The sequence below is a fragment of the Macrotis lagotis genome, chromosome 2, assembly GCF_037893015.1.
Source record: "Macrotis lagotis isolate mMagLag1 chromosome 2, bilby.v1.9.chrom.fasta, whole genome shotgun sequence".
In the NCBI taxonomy this organism is placed as follows: Eukaryota; Metazoa; Chordata; class Mammalia; order Peramelemorphia; family Peramelidae; genus Macrotis; species Macrotis lagotis.
The window spans coordinates 175,751,822-175,774,422 of record NC_133659.1 but is presented as its reverse complement, the minus strand read 5'-3'; the positions used below and the strand labels follow the sequence as shown (position 1 = coordinate 175,774,422).

Here is a 22,601-nt window from a genome sequence, read left to right as displayed (position 1 = left end):
TAGGTTTTAGCAAGGCAAATGGGGTTAAGTGGCTTGCCCAAGGCCACACAGCTAGGTGATTATTAAGTGTCTGAGACCAGATTTTAACCCTGGTACTCCTGACTCCAGGGCCAGTGCTTTATCCACTGCACCACCTAGCCACCGCAGTGTCATTTTTCTATACAGGAATACATGCAGTTCATCATCAAGTCCCTCATATTTTCCCCTTCTCCAATCTCTATGCTTCACCTAAGTCCTGTATTTGGAGATCAAACCTTCTGTTCAGCTCTGGCCATTCCAACAGGAACATTTGAAATTCCCCTGGTTCATTGAAAATCCATCTTTTTCTCTTGAAGAGGACATTCATTTTTGCTGGGTAGTTGATTCTTGGTTGCATTCCAAGCTCTTTTGCCTTCCGGTATATTATATTCCAAGCCCTATGAGCTTTTAATGTAGTTGCTGCTAAGTCCTGTGTGATCCTGACTGCAGCTCCACAATATTTGAATTGTGTCCTGGATGCTTATAATATTTTCTCTTTGACTTGGGAGTTCTGGAACTTGGCTATAATATTCCTAGGGGTTGGTCTTTTGGGATCTCTTTCTCAGGGTAATAGCTGGATTCTCTCCATTTCTATTTTGCCCTCTGCTTCTAGGATATCAGGGCAATTTTCTTGTAGTAATTCTTTGAAAATGATGTCAAAGCTCTTTTCCTTGATCATGACTTTCAGGTATTCCAATAATTTTAAAATTATCTTTCCTAAATCTGTTTTCCATATCAGTTGTTTTTTCAATGAGATGTTTCACATTTTATTTTCATTTTTTTGGTTTTGAAGTATTGATTCCTGATTTCTCATAAATTCATCAATCTCCCTGAGTTTTATTCTTTGTCTGAAGGATTTGTTCTCCTCAGAGAGCTTTCTTATCTCTTTTTCCATCTGGCCCATTCTGATTTTTAAAGCATTCTTCTCCTCCATAACTTTTTGAACTGTTTTATCCATTTGACCTAAGCTGGTTTTTACCATGCTATTTTCTTCAGCATTTTTTTGGCTTTCCTTGACTAGGCTGCTGACTTCATTTTCATGTTTTTCCTGCATCTCTCTCATTTCTTTTCCCAGCTTTTCTTCTTACTCCTTCATTTGATTTTCAAAGTCTTTTTTGAGCTCTGTCATAGTCTGAGCCCAATTTCTGTTTTTCTTGGAGTCTTTAGATGCAGGAGCTTGTGCTTCCTCATCCTCAGACTGTTTTGATCCTTCTTGAGCTCATATGTGAAATATTTCATAATGGTGTTCCTCTTATTTCTCTGCTTGCTCATTTTCCCAGCCTAAGCCTGTTTTTGGGGTGCTTCCTGAGCTTTTGGGACATTCCCACAAGAGTCTCAGTATATGAGGCTCTGTTCTCCCTCCTGGTCTGTGAGTGACCATATACGCCCCACCTCTGCCATGGGGCTGAGGTGGAGGGTGCCCCTGCTGTTCTGTGGGGGGGGGGGGGGAGCTAGACTGCGATCAGGATCTGAATGTGGTCAGAGGCCCAGATTCTTGTTCCAGGGGCAGAGGACAGAGCTAGGCAGTCTCTTTTCACTCCCCTCCCTCAGCTCAATGGGCTCATGCCCTGGGGGCTCCTGCTTACCAGCTCTTCCTGCTTCTGTTTTCTGGTCTGCCTTGGCCATGCTGCTCCTCTGCTGCTTCCTCCCTGCTGGCTGTGTGCCCTGAGGGCCAGGCTTCACGTGCTCCCTCTGGCAGAGGTCCCCCGCTGTTCCCCCAATTTGTGCCCAGGGGCGTAGCTCAGGAAACTCCCCCACTGCTGTAAGCCGAGGCTCCCAGCGCCCTGGGGCTGCCTCCAAGAGGCTGAAGTTCTTTCCCTGTGGCCGGCTGCCCCTCCAACCCCAGGGAGCAGAGCCTTTCTGCTCTTTTCCAGGTTACTTTAAGTAGGAGAACTGCCTCACTGGGTCCCTCTGTGGGTTCTGTCTCGAAAATTTAGTTAGAGTCCTTAGTTTCAAAGTTTTATGAGAGAGCTCCTAATAAACTTTCCTCTCTTGTTGCCATCTTGGCTCCGCCCCTAATCCAACTCTGTATATCATCATGTCTAAAAAAAATAGATGTCCACATTGTGGCTCTTCCTCATGCAGAGGGAGATGGTGTGAGTGCCATGAGGTGGGGTAGGGGGAACATTCAGAGTTTGTGGGTCCATAGGTAATCCAATGAGCATGCATGACCCTCAGGCCTTTTCTCAGACACTGTGTTAGGTTACAGAGGAACTTTCATTCTCTAGTTTTTCTAGATAGTTGTTGGTGAAAAGTACCATTTGACCTTTCTTGTTTTTTAGGTGGAAGGTGCAGATAACAAAGAAAGGATATTACAATTTAAGGAAGCCAAAGGTATGGTTTGTGTTCTTCAGAGATGTGTATTAGATGATCATTGGTTTTTGAACTGCCACTTGGATGTCTCTGTTTAGTGTCTTTGTCTAAACAAGTTCTTGGTGTCTAAACGAGTCATTTTCCTTTCTGTTTCTTAGGTTCTTGCTCTGTAAAATGGGGAAAATAGACTCGATAATCCCAAAGCTTCCCCAATCTTAAAATGCTGTGATTCAGTGCACACAAAGTCTTACACAAAAAGCAAATATTGCAATTATTACTATTTTCAGTTTGCATAAAGACTAAAACCTCACATACTTGAGTGTGACAAAATCTTGGGCTGAAGAACAGACTGGTTCCTATTTCTAATTTTTTTTTTTTTTGGCAGGTATTCACAATGAACAACTATTTTTCTGTTGGACCTGATGCCCTCATGGCTCTAAATTTTCATGCTCACCGTGAGAAGACACCATCCCTGTTTTCTAGCAGAATTTTTAATAAGGTGTGTTGGATAAAATAACATTTCCTGCTTATTACTGAAGGTACAGTAAAAATAAACAGTTCCATTCTTATTTGGCATCCTTTAAAATACTGAATTAACTTATAAAAACATTTGTACACATTTTTCTATGTGTGTGATCATTTAAGATTGTCAAATTGAGTGTTTAAATGAAGGGGAAAATTTCCATCAAGTCCAATGTAATTTACAGCAACTATTCAATCATTTAAAATGAAAAGGTAGCATATTTTGTTCATAACTTGTTATGACTAGATGCCAAACCAAATCAAGAATATATTTTAACCGAAAGAATTTTTTGGTAAAGTAGCATTTACTTTAATAAAACTAAATTTTTTTTTGTAAAAGTGACAAAAATTTCACAACAAAAATAGAAACAGCTTGTTTACTGTGGCCCTTAGCCAGAATTATTTCTTTAATTTCCTCATAGACTCAATTCCTGTGGAAGTTTTCAACTTAACTTTCAAAGCCTCAGCAACAGAGTGTACAAAATAATTTCAAAATCATTTTACTTTGTCTTGTTACACATTTTTAAAACCTCTTTTAAAATAAAATTAACGTATCAATATCTTATTTTTGCCTTCCCTTTGTTTCCCAATATATACCTCCCTCCCCTCCAACCCAGAGCGATTCATAGCACAAAAGGGAGAAAAAGCCGTCAAGAATAACTAACTTGGAGGCCAGCTAGGTGGCACAGTGGATAGAGCACCAGCCCTGGAGTCAGGAGTACTTGAGTTCAAATTCGGCCTCAGACACGTAATAATTACCTAACTGTGTGTGGCCTTGGGCAAGCCACTTAACCCCATTTGCCTTGAAAAAACCTAAAAAAAAAAACTAAACTTGCATGTCAATCTAGCCTGATAACTTGTACCATGATCTACCTCTGCCAAGTAGGAGAATGGTGCTGGCTTCCAGTCCTTTGGGGCTAAGTTTGGCCATTATAATTTCACAGCATTTGGTTTTAATGGTTTTGTTGTAGTTCCTTCCATTTCTATCACTGCAGCTTTTGTGAATCTTGTTTTCTTGAATCCAGTTATTTCATTTTGCAGTATAGTGCATAAGTCTCCCTATAGTCCCCCTTTTCTTTATTTACCCATTACATTCCTATAAAGCAGATTTAAACTATTCCTTTTGACTTTTTTATTACAAAGGTGATTATTTGCAAGATTTTGAATTATCTTCTCAAGAACTTCAGCTTTCTACCTTCAAAACCAATGAGAAATTTGCTACTTCATATAAAACAGCTTTATTCATAAATTTATATTACCTTTTAGAGTAGCAAACCGAATAAAAATATTAATGAGTCAAAATATACAGTCATTCAATCAGCAAGCATTTATTAGGAACCTGCTGTGGCCCAGGCACTGTCTGGGTGCTGGGATTCAAGTGCAAAGAATGAAGGATTCCTGCTCTCAGTGACTATTCAGATGAAGCCAAAAAAGCAACTATGAAAGGCTGGTCAGCAAGTTGCTAATAGACTGGTTATTTAACCATCCATTTCAATTTGCCATCACCTTTAAACTACCAGCAACATAATAGAATAAGACATAGCAATAATATATTAAAGCTTATTTCACCTTTCCATTCCTACATCCTAAGCCTACATTGAAGGTCTTAAATTTTTCATCCAGAATGTTTTTTTTTTTTTAAGAAATAAAAGAGGGGTGGCTACATGGTACAGTGGATAAAGCACCAGCCCTGGAATCAGGAGTACCTGAATTCAGATCCGGCCTCAGACACTTAATAATTACCTAGCTGTGTGGCCTTGGGTAAACCACTTAACCAGATAGATAGATAGATAGATAGATAGATAGATAGATAGATAGATAGATAAGAAAGAAAAATAAAAGAATTTTAATTTGATTTGAGGGATGTTTTCCCTTAGGAGAGGTGGGTGGCAATCAACTGAAATTATACATCTGTTTAACATCTCCTCTCCTTCACAGATCAAGGAGGAAATGTTTTAAGAGTCAAAGTTCTTTTCATATGTTTAATGTTATATTCTCTTTCCTTTTTCCATAGGCTGTTTATTTATTCTATGGGACCAAAGATTGCTTAGTGCAAGAATGTAAAGATCTGAATAAAAAAGTTGAGGTAAGGCATTCATATTCCTTCCAGTTCTTATGTTTCATTTTTTTCCCCTTGGAGTCCTGTACAAAAATGCAAAATTTTACATCCCCCACATTTCTAGATTTCCAGAGACCAGATTAGATATCTGGTGATTTCTCTTTTTCACAAAATGAAAATATTAACAAGTTTATTGGCTGTAGAAGTTATTGTCATTACCACAGTATAACAACAACCCATCCTCTAATCCATCTAATGAGTTGTTTTTATTGTTATCCTCTTTTTTTCTGAACATTGATAGTTCTTTATGGTTCAGATCACACAGTTGAGCACTTTGAGACATGTGCATAAATTGTTTCTAATTATTGTATGTATGTTTAGTGGTGTAGACAGGAAGCATATCTCATATAGCTTGTAATGGTAAGCTCTTAGACTTTCTGAAATTACATCTAAGGTAAGCAAGAAAAATATTACATAATTTGAGAATTGGAAGGGAAGGAATTCTTCCTATAGCACATCCCAAGTAGAATAGTTGTCAGACATGCATTCATCTTGAGTAAATTTAATCAAGGGGTATACTGAGACCAGTTTTGATATTTCAAGTATTAATTGAAGGATATCCCTTGCCCATAGAGAGGACAGATGGTGAAAGAATTGATGGGTGAAAGTATTGACGAAAATACCCATGGGTTTTTTAATAGAGCTAGATAAGAACTGGACCTAGGTTTTCCTTGACATCAGAAACTCCCAATAAGGAAATTCTGCCCATTCAGGTTAGGCATTTTCTCTAACTTACAGACTAAAATAGTTGCCTTGAGTACTTAAAGGTAGTGATTTGCCCAGGGAATATCAAGCCAGGTCACTCAAGACCTGTCCTCTATCCATCGTACCCCCTTCTTCTCCTCTGTTATCATAATTTACAGAAATTATGTCATATATCCATGGACATGGAATTTTTTGTTTTGTGTTTTATTTTTTAAGCATGACTCTTAAGCAGATTGATCTGGAGACAATTTATTTCTTGGTTACTCACTACTTGTTGTATCTCTTTAAAGCTAGAGTTGGATGGTGAGCGAGTAGATCTGCCTAGTCTGGAAGGAATCATAGTTCTCAACATTGGATACTGGGGAGGTGGCTGCAGATTATGGGAAGGAATGGGAGATGAGACTTATCCTCTAGCCAGGTACATAAGATTATCCTTCATGTTACCTTGTCAGTTGTTTTTAACAGATTCTACCTGTGATCATCCTAAGTTGAAAAATGTTTTCCCTTTTAGATTTCTTTTTCTGTTTCTTTGTCGTATTTATGAATAGAGGTAGAATAAAGGTAACAATGTTAAGTTGGTAGAATTTTGTATATTGCCAGCCTATTAAAACCAGGCATCCACTTGAACTGCAATTGGTCCCGGAGACTTTATTTTATAGCCTTGTTTCTGTTTATAGCCTAATCACTATTTGCTTTTCCAATTTTAGACATGATGATGGGTTATTGGAAGTAGTTGGAGTCTATGGTTCTTTCCACTGCGCTCAGATTCAAGTGAAATTGGCTAATCCTGTCCGAATAGGACAGGCTCATACAGTTCGGGTAAGTATAAATCTTATTCCTGTTCAATTCTTCACTGTCCGCTTAAGATCCCTCTTAAGTATTCCTTCTGTTCTTAAAGTAGCATCACTCAAGGATCAGTGATTTCTTTAGTGTGGGTTCCCTTCCCCTGTGGCTGGGTCTTCATGAAATGCTCCAATCAAAGCTGAGTCCCCAAGCATCTGCAGAGCCTGAAGCATCTGCAAGCAGGACCTTCAGAGAGACCAGGGTCACTTCTATCCTGCAAGGAGGCAGCAGGACTAGCCTCCAGGAGAGGAGCACCCTGTGGGCTAGTGACTAATTGACTAGGACTGCGCAACATTGACTGGGTATAGGCCTCTGCCATGCATGCTAAGATGGGAATGTAACTCAACTCCCAGCCTTGGAGGGCTTACATTCTGGCTCAGGGCTAGAAGTTTTTATTGAAACAATAAACATTATATTTTGATTTGCCATTTTAGTGAGAAAGCATTTAGTTAACTCACAGGGGCCCCTGTAAAGCCACATGGGGCTAGCAGGTTACACTTTGGACAGTCCTGTTCTAGCTATGGCCATGAGAAGGCAATAGAAGCAAAATGGGGAATATATTTTTCAAAAAAATGCAAAGGAATTGGCAGGGGTTGGGGGAGTGGAGGGGGTGGGGATGCAGGATTGATAGTCTCTAATAATGGGAGAAATCCAGAAAGGCCTGTAGGCCTCTCTTAGGAATTAGCTCTGTAATTGAACTTTGAAGTTAACTAGAGGGCCTAGGCCCTCTACACTAGTATTCTTGGCACTGTAGTGGGCTATGGAAGTACAAAATAAGAGGAAACAGGCCCTCCTCCCAAGGAATTTACCTTCTGTTAAAAGACATAACATTTATACATGTTAACAAGTACAAAATAAAAATAGTGATTAGAGAGTAGGAGGGGGGGGCGGGTAGCAGCTGGTAAGAATATAAAAGTCTTCATGTTTTTGAATAAAGAGAACTCAGCATTTTCAAAGGCAGAGGTGAGGAGCAAAAGGAAAAGGGTAGGAAAAAGGGGGCAGCCAATGCAAAGTCTTAGAGAAACGAAGTGGGATATCTGTCTTGAGAGGGAAACACCAAAGAGATCCAGTTTGACTATATTGCAGTTTACATGAGAGGGAGAAACTGTAAAATTGAGTAAGTTAGGGCCAGGTTGCAAAGGGTTTTACATGCCAAATTGACATAGTTAGAATTTGAGTAGTGGAGTCATGGAGCCAGACCTGTGCTTTAGGAAGATCAGTTTGACAGCCATGTGAATGATGACTTGGAGAGAAAAGATAGACCAATGAGGAACCTGTGGCATTCAACCGAGCAAGAGGCAATTAGGATCTGACCCAGGATGGAGGTTGTATGAAGAGAGAGAAGGACAGACGAGAGATGTGGAGATAGAAAAGACAAGATTCAGCAACTACACTCATGGGCCAAGGAGCGGGTGATTTTTTTCTAAGGGGCAGGTGTTAGAAAGGGAGAGTTTTCTAAGGAGAGGAAAACAAGCTTATGACCTCACCCTATCCCCCCCCCAAATGAAAACAAGAACTGGAATAGGGACAGCTAGGTTGCACAATGGATAGAGCACCAGCCCTGGAGTCAGGAGGACCTGAGTTCAAATCTGACCTCAGACATTTAATAATTACCTGGCTGTGTGACCTTGGGCAAGTTACTTAATCTGATTGCCTTGCAAAAAAAAACCAAAAAAGAAATGGAATGTCATGTCCTGAAACATCATCTAAACCAGTGTGCCTGGGACCAGAATCTTGAAAGAGAGGCTACAGTCATATATTGAAGGACTTTGAAGTGATTTGACATTTGTCCTCAAGATAATAGAGAACCACTGAAATTTCTTGAGTAAGTGTATGATGTGATCAAACTTGTTTGAAATATGTAGAGACCAAGTTGGACTTGACTGAGATGACTCAGTAACAACAAACACAAGTTTACATGGAACTGTTGTGAAATTAAATTCTCAGTTACAGAAACTTACAGTTGGAAGGGACTGAACCCTTCCCATCTATCTTACCCCCAACTGCTAAGAATCATTTTCTCATACTAAGATAGGGACTAGAGTAGCCCAAGGTAAAAAAAAAAAATTAGATATTATCATTCTTGAATATAGTTTGGATAGAGAAACATTAACATAAGTCTGTAAAGCTCTTAACATGGTAACCATGGATCCCTTGATGATCTGTGGATAAATTTCAGAAGAACTTAAATGGGGTGGGGAGGGAGAGGATATGATCTCCATTTTCACTCTAAAATGTACATTTTCTTCAGTTATGAATGTTAAGCAACAAATATCATTTTGAAAAAGGACCCATGGGTCTATAACACAAAAAAGTAGGAATTTGCTATAATCTACTTAATTCACAAATTCCCTCTAAGACAACTAGTAATCTAACTTCTTTTTAAATACATTTCACCATAGTTGGATAAGCTTTAGTTGGTAAAGGCTTCTGTGGACTGCTAATGATCACTTGTTGTTTTTTTTTTAATTCTGTGCCCTCCTCAAATCTAGTTGATTTTGAAGAGCTCAAAGATGCCAATGCAGATAGATGGAGAGCCTTGGGCCCAAGGGCCCTGCACAGTTACCATAACTCATAAGACACGTGCAAAGATGTTGTATTATAGTGGGGAGCAAACCGATGATGATGCCTCCAGCACATCTGAGCAGTAGCACTCTTGAGAGACTCAACCTCCTGATGAAGACCTGTGATTACCTACACAAGGTCACCTGGCCATCAAAATCTTAGGCTACTCTTTAGTTTCTTTAGAATATTGTAAGCACTGTTTAAAAAGGGGGGGGGAGACTTTCTGAAGAAAGCTAAACTTCTTGTTACTTGGAAAAGCTCAATATTTAATTTCAGGAATTATATGCTCTTCAACTAAAAGTTATAGGAAGTTGTGTCATTTGCAAAAGTTTTTTTATTGTATGTTTTCCAGTGAGAGATTTACTCTTTTAAGTCTATACTGTTTCATTCTTTTTTTCTTGTAGCAAATGTCTGCTGTACACAGTTGTGATCTGAAAAAATAGTTCTTTTCCTTTATCATTTTTAGTTGATATCATTGGAATATTGAAAAACTTATCTATTACTTTTATGGAAATGCACTGGTTTAAGCTAGGACTGCATGGAATTTTAAAGAAATCTTAGGCACTGATAAAAATGTCCATCTACTTGTGCATTTTATTTGTTAACTGAAAATTCCTACACACCAAGAGGATTCACCCACAAATATTAATTCTAAGGAAACTAAAAAAGACCACCGATTAAGAAAGATGGCACCTTTAAATTTTTTTATAGGATCATTTTTCAGACTGCTGATTAGTGATTATGTTTTAATTAATTAACTAAACTTAAGAGTTTGGTTTTAGAATCCTTATATCATTCTTATAGCCAAAAAACACTAGAATTAAGGAAAAAACTATATTGAATACTTTACTTTGTATGAACACTGTTAAAACTCACTGTCCATCGAAATCTGTGCCTGTCACTTCATACTCTTCTAGATGGTAATTTAAAGAGATGATGAAATTTTAAGATAGATTTTAAAATATGTAAGTGAAATTTATTCAGCAAGCATTATCCAACAAGAATAATTGGTACATTTTACATGCAGTGGCAAGTTTCTAGGGGGGAAAAAAGGATTGTGGTAAGTAGGCATTTTAAATATTCCCAGATATCTTGAAATAGAACTTTCTTGTTCTCCTATTTAAGAATAAAATAATGAATGTGTTTACATCTTATTTGTTTAAAATAAGAAACATATATATATGTATTACTTATTTATTTGGTTGATATATCTATGTATGTCCAACACATATCAGTTTATTTTGTGGTAACTACTTAATTCTTCTGGATTGAAATTTATCAGATGGAAATTAAATCTAGCCCCGTGACTGCTCAAGGAAATCCATAGCATTTGCTATTATTGTTCTCCAATTATAGCTTTCCTAAAAGCTCAAAAAAATTAAAAACACTGGCAAATGACTTTTGGCACATCTGTAAACCATGTTTTGTATTGTATTGTGTCATCAGACTATATTATATTGTCTTTCTCCTGGCACCCTCCAGTGAGAGGACATGGTCTCACAGTTGCCCAGGAGGGGGCGCTCTTTGCCCCAGCTGCTAGTCACAATTGCCAGCTGACCTGCCTATGGTGGCCTGGCAAGGGCCTGATAGTTTTTAGACGATGAATGTAAGGAATGTGCCCCTGATACCCCAAATACCCTGAGTTTCTCTTAATAATCAAACATGAATATACATATATTTTGTAAATTTGTTTAAACCCCTTCTTGAACTGACCTCTATTTTCAGCCCATGTTGCCTTTAGGTCATAGTGAGTTAAAGTGTACCTTTTTTATTTGTACTAACTTTTTACTTGAAACTTCCAAGTTTCTAGGAGTAAGCCCGGATTCTAAATTTGGGAGATTTGGTAAAGGACTATATCATGGTAGTGGTAGAATTTTACAGGTTTGATTTTTTTTTTTTTTTGCTTTGCTTTGTTTTGTTTGCTTGAATAGATTAATCATGTGTAAATATAATGAAATTAGGCTTATGATCTGCTCCATAATCAAAATTCTATGCTTGGGCCACTGGCACATTTCATGTTTTCCTGTGATTAATGCACAGGATTGAAGCACTCTTTCCTGGAATTCATAGTACAAAGGATAGGGGCAAAGGAGCTAGTTAATTGAATGTCTCATTCAACTTTGTCTTGCATCCATAATTTTCTCTCAAGCAAAGTCAGAACTCAAGCTGCTACATAAAATAACTTTCAAGATCTGTTCTTTAAGTAGAAATCACCTAGTGGATTTTGAAATATTCCTATTTTTTTCCTTTTACATACCATTTTCCAGTGTCGTTTCCAATTTCACTCAGTTGAAGATTTTAAACAAAATTTGCTTTTGAAAAGTTATTATAGGATGTCATTGTGCATCAAGGAGTAAAAATTTCCTACAAAAAGTATTCCAATCTTGTTTTAAGAAAGTATGCTTAAGCCTTTGGACAACAAGCCAAGCAATATAAATGTAACATTCACAAACATTCACATGTGCACTGTCCACTCTCCTAATTCATTTAAAAATGCTTTTATTTACTCCTCCTAAAAAAAGTAAACATATTTTCTCAGGAAGAGAATATTTGTGTAAAGTTAGTATGTATCCAAATTCCTCTCGTTTTTCACTCTTGATAAATCCCTAATTCCCAATAAGTGTTATTTGAAAACTTTTGACCTTTCCTCCACTCATACTTTCCTTTGCCATAAACTTTATTTAAATAGGACTATAATTTTTTAAAATTTTTTTAAGTTGGACATCTGATTATTAAGAGTACATCAGCTTTTTGTTTTATTATCTGAAATGTTTAATTTCTGTAGTCATTAGCAGTAAATTTATCAACATTTTAGAATTTTTATAGTCAAAGTGATTTGTTTTTTATTGCTTTAAACTCTGTCATAGAAATGTATAGTAGTTGTATTTTGAAATACAGTAGCTTACTTAGTATTGTAAAATACTATGACTCAGAAGCTAAGTTGCCATGTAAATCCAGAAGCTACTAGCATGTCAGAAGTAAAAATATATTCCCTCTTTTGCAAACACTTTACAGTTGTAATATAAGTAATTTTTTTTATTTTGATATGTATTTTGAATTGCTGATATTATATTAAATAGAATGACATATAAAGCTGTATCATTTTATAGGCTGAATGCATAACTTTTGTTTGTCCCAAATGAGTTGTAGAGGAGTAAAGTTGCCATACCTTCCCCCCATGTTGACTATTGACAGAGAAGGGAGTATAAGCACTTTACTTAGAAATAAAATCTGAGGAGTTTAGGAAAATGAAGCAGAAACTTAAAAAGGGGCAGGTGGAAAAAAATGCTCCTTTTTCTTAGTCCACCCCAAATTCTATAGAAGTGCATTCCCAGACACATGTGCCAAGCGTGTAATTTGTTTTGCTTTGTCTGCATTTTAAATTGACAAACCAGCTACAGTACTTACTAAAGTACTTACCCTTTGGGCCTGTGTCTCCCATATCCTATGTTCCCATAAGTCTGTGCAGAAGGACTAAAAAATCTAAAAACACAGTAAATGCACTTAAGATTTGATTGAAAAGCTGACTTTCCTTTTTTTCAGATACCATAACCATTCTTTCTAAGACAGGGTGGGGGAAGGGGAATGTGTTTAATAGAAAACAAAGTATTATATGATTGGTAACTGGTGACTTGTATACAGCTTTTTTTTTTTTGCTTCTCACTCTTATATTTCCCCTTATATGAACAAGTTTTTTCTCTTGTTTTGCTTTGATTTTGTTTGGGATTCTCTGGAGCACTGGTAAATTGACCACTTTGTAAGGTTAATATAATTGTTAAGTAGTAAAGCACTGATTTTAGCCTCTTCTTCCTTTGTTCTAGTAAAATACAGAGTAATTCTATTATTTTTAGATGTGTAAATTAATATATAGTTATTTATTTAAAACATCACTGACTTAAAACTGCTGCATTTTTCTTTTGTTATATTGGGTCTATACTATTGTATTATATGAGTAAGATGGCAAAAATGTGAAATAAGACATTTTAATAAACTTTGGGCATGAATTACTTATTTCTTCAAAAGAATAAAACTGCCTTTAAAAAAATTTTATCTTACAGTATATTTTGACATTTTTACAGACACACGTAAAGTATACAAAATGAGTTGGATTTAGTTAAATTGGTCAGTAATTTTGTTAACTGTCCATTGCCTCTCATGGTGAGTTTTAGATTTCCTACTTTGGGTAAGAAGGTGTGTAGATTTATGAGACATGTGGAGAGGAAGAAGATATTTAAAAAATAGAATATACAATCTTACCCAAGGAAATTCTAATTTCATTGGTATACTACACACAGACATTTAAAAAAACTTGCAAATACTGATAAAGCAATATAGATACAGATACATGGGGCAGCTAGCTGGTGCCATGGATAGATGTCCCAGGCCTGGAGTCAGGAAAATGAGTTCAAATTCAGCCTCAGACACCAGCTGTATTGACCCCTATTTGTGTAAAATGGGGACACACTAGAAAAGAAAATGAAAAACACTCCAATAAATTTGTGAAGAAAGGTCCATAGGATCACAAAGGGTCAGACATGACTAAACAACAATACAGACATATATAAACTTTATTGATCAGAAGCAGTATAAGAACAGATATGGCAATGAACTTGGGAGCTGGGAGGACCTGAGTTCAAATCCTGACAGGCGCTTTGTAATTTATAGTGACCCTAGGCAAGTTAGTCACTTAATTACTGTACTTGCCCTTATGGTCTAAAGCATCTGTATGTTATGTTCTCACAAGCCTAAATAGAAGAACTGCAGAATCTAAAAGTACTTGAGAAGAGACCATTAAAATTTTGTTGGAAATTTGACTTACTTTCCTTACTCAGATGCCTAACACTTTCTTTTTCTAAGTATGGGGGTGAATAAGAAAGGGAAATCTGTTTAATAAAAAACATCATCATATGATTGGTAAGTGGTCTCTGTGCCTCAGTTTCCTCCAACAAATGAGGTAGAGGTGTGGCCTCGGTGTCCAGTAAGGTCTCTTTCAGCCTCACAGCTAAGATCCTGATCAGTATAGGAGTGAACAGACTCTGTTCAACCTCTTAACACGCTTTTTAAAAATCTCTTAAATGGTTTGAGTTGTTTCATGACATTTACAAGTTTGGGTCTTTCTTTTTAAAGCTTACCATCTGGTCTTGATAATTTCTACAGACATTAAAAAAGGATTAAAGCTAAAAAAAAAACTAAAGTGGAAGAAGATTGCCCAGGTTTTGATATGCAGCCAGAATTGTATAGAACAAGCTAAATGATATTTGAAGAAACTGCACAGTATTCAGACATCCTGAGGTGAGGACTCTTTTTTAACAGAAATATTTTCCCAATGATTAATCTTTTTTTTTTCAGATTTTTCAAGGCAATGGGATTAAGTGGCTTGCCCAAGGCCACATGGCTAGGTAATTATTAAGTGTCTGAGGTCGGATTTGAACCCAGGTACTCCTGACTCCAAGGCCAGTGCTCTGTCCACTGCACCACTTAGCCGCCCCCAGCCCAATGATGAATCTTATATGACTTTGAATTCTGGAACACTATTCTCTACAAATAAACAAAATTGTGGGTAGCCCAGAGGATGAAGAAACACGTAGTGGACATCAAGTCTGTAGCATACTACCAATGACAACCATACACAAGTGAAATGAAGCACTTGGAGAAGGATTAGAAGGTGGGAGTTTGGAAAGGAGAGCATTGAAGTTAGAAGGGACAATCACAAAATTTCCAGTGTTGAGAGAGGGAGTGTCTTTTTTCAAGGAACAGCCAGGAGGACAGTAGGACAGTATCACTGAATTTAAGAATATGTAGTGGGGAATAAAATGTAGAAGACTAGAAGGTACAGCAAAACCAATTTCCTACATTGGTCATGTCCAAAAGTATATGGTTCTTTCTTCATTTTAACTTCATCACCTCTCAGGCAGAATATTTTTAGAGTTTATATTTGGTTATGATAATACAAATTTGCTTCCATCCTCTCTGATAAAATGTCTGAGAGACTGTAATGAACAAATTTTACTAGTAAGAAATTCATCCTGATTCATCCAATGTTGAACTATCACATAGAGAATTTGATGACGTAAATGCTACAAATGCAATATATGAGTCAGAGACAAAATATTCTTTCTCTGATTCCAGTGATAATGAGGGCATCAGTGAGTTTCCTTTCAGCTTGACAATCTAAAAAGCAATGAGTAATGTGACTTTTGGACCCAGGTCCTTGACAGAAGAGTTGAAGAATCACAATGTCCAAAGGCTACACAAGGTTCCTTTTGGCAACCGGCCAATGCTTTTCAAGTAGTGTGAGGAAATTTACACCAATGAAATATTGTTACACCTTGATCCAACCCTACTACATACCCCTTCTGCAAAAGTTCATTGGTCTCGTTGCTCGTGGCATTCATTATTGGTAGAAAAAACCTATACATGTGGAACAGCTCTTGGAAAGAATCCTTCATCAAAATGGATAATCAATTCTTAAATATAATGCTTTCTCCTGAAAACTGAAGATCAAATTCATCTCAGGACAAATCTTGTCTAGTGTCCTCACTAGGATCCTCTTTTTGAAAACTCAAAAGACTTGAGCATGATAATTCTGTGGGTCTTGAATCTTGTGCATTAACCCCAAAAACATACAAGTAAAAGCAAAAATCAAGTCCATCAATCACCTTTGCAAACCTCAAATTGTAGCTATTATTGTTACTATCTTCATTTCAGTCATTTGTCCCACTCTCATGACTATTTGGGGATTTCTTGGCAAAGATACCAGAATGGTTTTCCATTTCTCTTATTTTCCAGATGAGGAAGCTGAGGCAAACAGGGTTAAAAGACTTGCCCAAGGTCACACAGCTAGGAAGTATACGAGGTTGAATCTTAACTCAGGTGTTTCTACCTCCAGGCCCAACATGCCATCCACTTTGCCACCTAGCTGCCATAATAATAATTATAATAATAAACATTTACCTTATTTCCCCATTTATAAGACACTCCCGTGTCTAAGACATCTTAATTTGGGGGCCCAAAATTTGAAAAAAAAAAAGTATTACCTAAAGTTATTAAACTCAAGTTTTATTCATCAGGAAATTCAAGGACCTTCCACTCATAGCTTTCAAGGATCTTTGGGGCAAGTGTGGTGCATGGATGCATGCATAGTCCATTCCATTTCATGAACCTAAAGCACTAATTGTATCCTTTGTTTTGGGGGGGGGGTTGGGTTTTTTTTTGTTTTTTTAGTTTTTGCAAGGCAATGGGGTTAAGTGGCTTGCCCAAGGCTACACAGCTAGGTAATTATTAAGTGTCTCAGGCTGGATTTGAACTCAGGTACTCCTGACTCCAAGGCCAGTGCTCTATCCACTGCGCCACCTAGCCGCCCCATTGTATCCTCCTTTGAAATCAGGAACTTTTTTTTTTCTTTTTAAATTGAAGATTTTATTTATTTTGAGTTTTACAATTTTTCCCCTAATCTTACTTCCCTCCTCCTACAAAAGGCAATTTGTCAATCTATTTACATTGTTTCCATAGTTTACTTGAGATACCAAGATCAGACAATAAGATATCAGATTTTTTTCTAAATTTGAGGTAATAGTCCTTGGTCTTTGTTCAAACTCCACAGTTGTTTCTCCGGATACAGATGATATTCTCCATTGCAGGTAGTCCCAAATTGTCCCTGATTGTGACACTGATGGAATGAATGAGTCCATCAAAGTTGATCATCACCCCATGTTGCTGTTAGGGTGTACAGTGTTTTTCCTGGTTCTGCTTATCTCACTCAGCATCAGTTCATGCAAATCCCTCCAAGGCTACCCTAAATTCCCATCCCTCCTGGTTTCTGATAGAACAATAGCGAGGAACTTCTTTTACATCAGTCATTCTTGTCTCATCTGAACCATCTATGGTCAGTTGGAGGAGGATCAAACAGGTTCAGCAGCATGATTTCAATTCACTTCTACAAACTGGATCACTTTGAACTTGACTTCAGCACTGGATGAAAATCTTTTCTGAGCCATTTATGGACAGAATATGGCAAAACATAATCTAATATATGGGTAACAAATGCAAAACAATGAGTGCAAAGACAACAAGCACGAAAAAGCAGGAAATGAAGGTAAAAAAAATCTACAACCACTGAATAAGACATTCCCAGTTTTTAGACCCCAAATTTTTCAAAAACAGTTATGTCTTATACATAGGGAAATATGGTATATAGTGCTTCCTACACATCAGGTGGTATATAAGCAATTTGCAATTATTATCACATTTAATCCTCCCAACCACCCTGGAAAATAGGTGTGGTTATTCCCATTTCAAAGATGAGGAAACTGAGGCAAAGATTAAATGATTTGCCCAGAGTCACACAGCCAGTAAATGCTGAGGCTGGATTTCAACTCTAGTCTTCTTGAATTAGGATGGAAATAGTTGAGAAATGGAACAACTGGAAGTTCCTTACCATAGACTGTCAGAATTTCCAGGAATCTCGAGGTATAGAATGTTAGAACAGAGAACGTAAAATGTTTGCATTTCCGTAAGATTTCAAACTTTCTAACCTTTCCAGAGTTGTCCAAGATGTCATAACTTACTAATCCTGTGGATAGAACAGCAGGCCTGGAATCAAGTAGACCTGAGTTCAAATCCAGCCTCAAATACCTACTATCTATGGAACCGTGAGCAAGTCACTTAACCTTATTTGCCTCATTTCCTCATCTGTAAAGTGAGCTGGAGAAGGAAATGGCAAATCACTCCAATATCTTTACTGAAAAAAAAAAACTGAGCAACTAGGTGGTGCAGTGGATAGAGCATTGGCCCTGGAATCAGGAGTATCTGAGTCAGGCAATTAATAATTAGCTCTGTGACCTTTGGCAAGTCACTTAACTCCATTGCCTTGCAAAAAAACAAACAAACAACAACCCTGAGGACTTATGGTCCTGTGGAATTTATAACTGAAACAACTGAACAACAAAGGTGTGTTCCTGCAATAAGAACCAGGTGAAAGCCCAAATCAAATTATTATAATTATTCCCTATGGAAATAAGTCATGGGGGCAGCTAGGTGGCATAGTAGATAGAACACAGGCCTGGAGTCAGGAGCACCCGAGCTCAAATCTGATCTCAGATACTTGATACTAGCTGTGTGACCTTGGGCAAGTCACTTAACCTATTGCCCCACCCCATCCAAAAAAGGGGAAAAGAGACATAGCAAAAAGAACACTAGATTTGGAATCAGAAGAGATGTTTTAATGGATTTCATGTCAAATCCCAGCTTTTCTAGATATATCCAGGCCTCAGATTCCTCATATGTACAATGAACATTTAGGAGTAGATGATCTCTAGGATCCCTTCTTTTGTAAGAGATGCCTGTGGGCATCATCCCAATTGTTCTGTCCTTATACAGTTCCTTTTTCCCAATGATAAAAAAAAACCCTTGCCTAAAGATCTCTTACACACACACACACACACACACACACACACACACACACACAATAATAATAATAACATTGGATCATCCCCTGTTCACAAAAATATGACCTGAGGCCCATTTTCTCCATCACCTATCTACAGACATCACCAAAATAATATCTCCCATTTCTATAAGGCTTTTAGGTTTGCAAAGGGTTTGATGTGATCTCTCCTATCACATATATCATTGACCTTCCACTTTCTCTCAAGGCCACTTTCTTCTCTAGGACATAGCAATAATATCTCCCTATGATCAAACTCTATTCTGCAATACCATCTTTGTGTGCCCCTACCCAGCCTTAGGCATAGGCACACTTCCCAGCTCACATTAAAAGAACTGAGGGATCCTGACTCTCAATCCCACTTTTCACTCCAAGCCTTATGTCCAAGTTAACATTTGACTTGGCCTCTGGTTGTCCCCAGGATCAGAGATACCTCATTTACTTCTGCCTTGGGTTCCAACTCTGCTTATGGGACAGAAATTCAAACTAGATGGTCTTGAGTCAGACACCTGTGTAGTTCATGAATAAGTCACCCTCCCTGTTGACCCTGCAGAATTTGGCTTGAATTTTTAAAGCATTCACCTTCAGGTTTTCACACTTTTATGGGAGGCAGTTAGGTGAAACATTGGGCAGTGTTGGACTTGGAATCACATGTGACCATGGTCCAGACATTCAATCTGCCTCAGTTTACTATGGGGGAAGGGGAATAGGAAGTACCTGTTTCACAGGGACCAAATATTTGTTAAAGTAATTAGGATACCATCTGATATGCTCTTTAAATCTTATTTCCTTGGGGAAATAGAGACAGGTTGCAAACAGAAGTTAATTTGGCATTGGAATCAGAGAGATTGGGTTTCAGCCCTGCCATTCACTAATTGTATGCCCTTGGGTAAGTCATTTCAATAGAATATAGGTACCTTGAAGGCAGGGGCTGTTTTCTTCTTGCTTTTGTAAGCTTGGAATTCCCAGTTATTCCAGGCAGTTAAGTCAGTGTGTCCCACTCTAACCTCATTCAGGATTTTCTTGGCAAAGATACTGGAGTGCTTTGTCATTCTCTTCTCTGGAAAATACATGATAGATGCTCAGAAGAATTTTACCTTCTTTTTAACCTTTCTGAGACTCAGTTTTCCCTTTCTGTAAAATGATCATGTTTCCCCCACCTCAGGGCAATGCTTTCAAATCTCACTGATGCCTCTGGGGTCCTTTGCCAGGAGGCTCTGAATAAAGGCATGGGAGGCCCTACCTTTGAACTACAGAGAGCCTCTTTTTTTCCTTATTTCGTGGATCTCAGATTGACCACACTTCTCAAACCAATAGTGATTTTTTTTAAATAATAAGAAAATATATCAATAGCTAGGTGCCACCATAGTGCATAGTAAAGAACCAGGGACCTGAAATCAGGAAATCATCTTCATGATTTTAAATCTGGTCTCAGATACTAACTATGAGACCCTGGGCAAGTCGCTTAACTCTGTTGGCCTCAGTTTTCTTATCTGTGAAATGAGCTGGAGAAGGAAATGACAAACCACCCCAATATCTTTGCCAAGAAAATCCCAGCTGGGTTCACAAAGAGTCAGACGTGACTCAACAACAACAAAGTTATATAACACTTCTAAGGTTTACAAAGTACTTCATGTGCATGTGTTATCTCATTTGATCTCACCAGCCACCCTGTAAGGTAGGGTTATTATTAACTCCATTTTACTGAGGCTGTGGTTCTTACACAGTTTATCTAGGTGACATAATATCTGACACAGTATTCAAACTCAGATCTTTTTGAATCCAAATACTGGGTTGTAGCTATTACTTCTCCAGTTACTCATATGATTAGACAAATTCTTGTAAAGTCTTGTCAAAAGTCCCTTTTTGGGGGCACCGTGGATAGAGCACTGGCCCAGGAGTCAGGAGGACCTGAGTTCAAATGCTGCCTCAGACAATTAATAATACCTAGCTGTGTGGCCTTGGGCAAGCCACTTAACCCTATTGCCTTGCAAAAAAAAAAAAGGTACCTTTTCTTATAATTGAAATATAGAGTCATTGTGTGAGAAATCACTGCGTATTTGGGTTCTACAGGATATGAGAGGAAGCTCTTATTCCAGTTATCTGTCAGAACAATACATTACAAAGGCAGGGGTCTCTGTGCTATTGGTTAGGCTAAAAGACCCAAGCCTACCTGCAACATTGTGGAAGTAGGACAAAAGAATTTACCTCAATCCATCACAGAACTAGAAGAGTTCATCCAGCCCAACCTGAAGACACCTAAACAGAGATTAGGCCAAAGTCAGATCAAAACTAGTCAGGGGTCAACCTAGGATCTCTGACTTTTCACAAGTACTCTTGCTTAATTAGCTTACACATCTCTTGTGATGATTGAGAATCATCAGCCTAGCGTGTGTTGTATGACCAGGGAGGGGGAACATAGTGAGGGCTGATATGGGGTTAGTGTTTCAATTAGATTGTGCCCCTCACTTATCATGACTCAGAAGGGAGGGGAAAAGCATTCCAAACCATTTATAAGATTGGATATTGTGTCAATTTAGGGCTCTCCCCACTTGGGGGGGGTGCTCATTTCCTGTAGGAAATGTTAAAAGAATCTTTTTGTCACTCCAGGCTAAATTTCATTATTAGGAGCCATGTTGTCCCATTAAGGAAAAAGGGAGTTATGGGCTTCATGCCTAATAACCATAAATAGGTCATCCGAATACACTGATCCTAATCATTTTGAGGGAAAACTTGACTTAATAGCTAAGTTTAATACATCCTCACAATTGGATTTCCTGCTATTTTTCTCCTATCACTTCCCATTTATCAAAGAATAATATTAATACTAAACAATTTTGTGTTGTAGAGGCTGGAGAGCTGGAGCTAGGAAGATTTGAGTTCAAATCCTACATCAGATACCTAAGTCACTTAACCTCTATGTGAGTTAGATGGATAATAATTTCAGTTAATTAGCTTTGTAGAGTAAATGGATTATGGTTAGCATTTCAGGGAAAAGAAACTCAAAAATATGCTAACTAGTTCAAAGATGATGAATGGCTGACAGGCAATTCCATCTTGGTTAAACATTTACACATCCTGTTATTTCAGCTACTCTCCCCTTGCACATCTGGCATTTTTTCAGCTGACTCCCCCTTAATCAGTTTTGGTACAAAACCTGTAAAAAGCTTAAGAGCAAAGCCCTTAAGAGCACAGTCTCCTGGCTGTTTGCTGCCAGTTTCAAGATACTGCTACTGAGGCATTCCTGTAAGAAAATCCCTTAATAAAGATTGGACTGATCATCCTAGTTTTGTATGCCTCTTTCCTCTGCAAATTATAACATGGAAAGAACATTAGAGAAAAATATTTAATAGTTGCAGTTTGTAATTTTGCTTCCATTCAATGAATTTTTAGTTAACTAGTCTCAAGACTTGAATTTCATGTCCTACCTCTTAAATGCTGTCTACAAGTCCCTAGGCAAGTCACTCTTTCACCTCTCTGTGTTTCAGTCAATTTTCTTAAGACTAAAATTTGTAAGACTCATACTGATCTATATATGGGAAGAGGGAATTCCTTACTGGGTGCTCACTACACCCATAAATCAAAGCACTGGTTCAAAAAATGACCTTTTTTTCTTGTAGGAATGATTTTGTGCAACAGATGTGCTCGATCTATTCTCTCTCTCTCTCTCTCTCTCTCTCTCTCTCTCCCTCTCTCTCTCTCTCTCTCTCTCCCTCCCTCTCTCACATATTCTTTCTCTGCCTCTATGTCACTCTCTGTCTCTCTACCCTTAATTATTCCAATGCTAATTTTTTGGCTCTGGCTCTCTAACCCTCATTCTATAACTCTCTCTCTCTCTCTCTCTCTCTCTCTCTCTGTATGTATGTGTATATATATATATATATATATATCCTCTTTCACTGTCTCTCCCTTTCTATTTCCCCCTTTCTTTGCTCAGTGTGCCACACATAACAATCATTTTATTTCTTCAGTTCATCCTAAACCATTTGTAGCCCTACTTCTTACCTTTCTTATGCTACCTGTTTGAGGGTCATCTTTTTCTCCTTGAAGAGTTGTTTATGAGGTTCAATT

General features: G+C 37.8%; 1 protein-coding gene across 1 annotated transcript in view; it reads left to right on the top strand.

Annotated features, from left to right (window-relative positions):
* Positions 1-16,205, top strand: part of DGKE (diacylglycerol kinase epsilon) — a 30,933-nt gene extending 14,728 nt beyond the window's left edge. The window contains exons 7-12 of the mRNA XM_074223662.1: positions 2,301-2,352; positions 2,717-2,830; positions 4,868-4,939; positions 5,968-6,095; positions 6,385-6,496; positions 9,013-16,205. Of these exons, the coding sequence (XP_074079763.1) occupies positions 2,301-2,352; positions 2,717-2,830; positions 4,868-4,939; positions 5,968-6,095; positions 6,385-6,496; positions 9,013-9,171 (637 nt within the window). The 3' untranslated portion in view covers positions 9,172-16,205. The remainder of the gene's footprint in view (positions 1-2,300; positions 2,353-2,716; positions 2,831-4,867; positions 4,940-5,967; positions 6,096-6,384; positions 6,497-9,012) is intronic.
* Positions 16,206-22,601: the final 6,396 nt, after the last annotated feature.